This window comes from Penaeus japonicus, unplaced genomic scaffold, assembly GCF_977035675.1.
Source record: "Penaeus japonicus unplaced genomic scaffold, GWHDUDI00000001_assembly GWHDUDI00000436, whole genome shotgun sequence".
NCBI lineage: Eukaryota > Metazoa > Arthropoda > Malacostraca > Decapoda > Penaeidae > Penaeus > Penaeus japonicus.
In genome coordinates, this window is record NW_028234838.1 from 1 (window position 1) to 1517 (window position 1517).

The following is a 1517-nucleotide window of genomic DNA, read 5'->3' on the forward strand; positions in this document are numbered from 1 at the left end:
TTGTACACCTCTGCACGGTACTGCACACACAACTCCATAGCCATGAAGTCGGTAAGTCGGTGGTCGTTGTTGAGTTTTCTGGACTTTTGGTAGCGGCACACGCACAGACACGCACACACATACACAGACACACAGACACACACACACAGACACACGCACACACACACACACACACACACACACACACGCACACGAACAAACATAATGACACACGCATACACGCTAAAATACACAACCGCACATATGAATCTTTGTACTTCCGTACTTATGGTGTTCACTTATTCTGTATCTATGCGTGTTTACGTCTAAAAAAAAAAAAAAAATATCTATGCATGTTTATGTCTGTCTGAAAAAAAGAAGAAGAAGAAAAAAAAACCCTAAGTCCTTGCCCTGTTCCAGATGCTCGTTCTGCTCGTGGCCGCCTACGCCTCCGCCAGCTACGTGGGTCCCGTGCACCAGCCGGTCGTGGGCGCCCCCGTAATCGTGCGCGCCCCCTCCCACGACTCCGCCATCATCCAGAGCCACCGTCTGGGCGGCAACTTCGCCTACTCCACCCACGAAGCTCACGCCTACGCCGTGCAGAATCCGATCATCGGCCACCGCCAGGTCCCCGTGGGCGTGTCTTACGAGCCAGGCCATCCCATCGTCCACACCGAGACGGACTACGTGACTCGCTATGTCCCTCGCTACGGCTATGCTTATCCCCGCGTCGCTCAGCACGACTACTAGAACGACTGAGTGAGATGACCCTCGAGATGAGATGACCGGATGTGTGTGTGATGTAGCTACGACGGTTGTCTGGTTTCGTGTCTTTCTCAAAATCTTGTTTTTTTCTGATTCTTCTACTTGTTCACTTTTGGAAAATCTTGTTTTTTTCTGATTCTTCTACTTGTTCACTTTCAAAAAATCTTGCTTTTCTGATTCTTCTACTTGGTGTTCACTTTTCACTCCGTTTCGTCCTGGTGTTCACTTTTCACTCCGTTTCGTGCTGGCGTTCCCTTTTCACTTCGTCTCGTCCTAGTGTTCACTTTTCACTTCGTCTCGTCCTAGTGTTCCCTTTTCACTTCGTCTCGTCCTAGTGTTCACTTTTCACTTCGTCTCGTCCTGGTGTTCACTTTTCACTTCGTTTCGTCCCGGTGGTTGTGCGTGGTGTTCCCAGTGACTCGGTGGCAGAGCCCGCGAGGGTTGGTCACCTTGTCTTGTACAGCTGAGGTGTACAGGCCTGTGGTTTCTTGTGAAGTATATTTTTCAATAAAGCAGACTTGAAAGTAGTACGTGTTTCGCTGTATGAAAGAGAATGGGGATGTGTTTGTATCAGTATCAATGTTGATGTCAATATATCTATATATAGATGTATACATATATGATATATTGATATATATATTTATACATACATATATCTATGTGTATATATATTATGTGTATATATTAATATATACATATACACACATATATACATCTTTATACATAAATGCATATCTCAGTAGACACACAAAAAAGTTTATATACATATATGA

The 1517-nt window shown here is 45.2% G+C and overlaps 1 protein-coding gene across 1 annotated transcript; it reads left to right on the forward strand.

Moving 5' to 3' along the window:
* The first annotated feature begins 6 nt into the window (after positions 1 to 6).
* LOC122246754 (uncharacterized) lies at positions 7 to 1271 on the forward strand. The gene is made up of 2 exons (XM_043005508.2): positions 7 to 51; positions 400 to 1271. Exons 1-2 carry the CDS (start codon positions 43 to 45, stop codon positions 727 to 729), a joined length of 339 nt encoding a protein of 112 aa, XP_042861442.1. The 5' UTR covers positions 7 to 42; the 3' UTR covers positions 730 to 1271.
* The last annotated feature ends 246 nt before the right edge of the window (positions 1272 to 1517 follow it).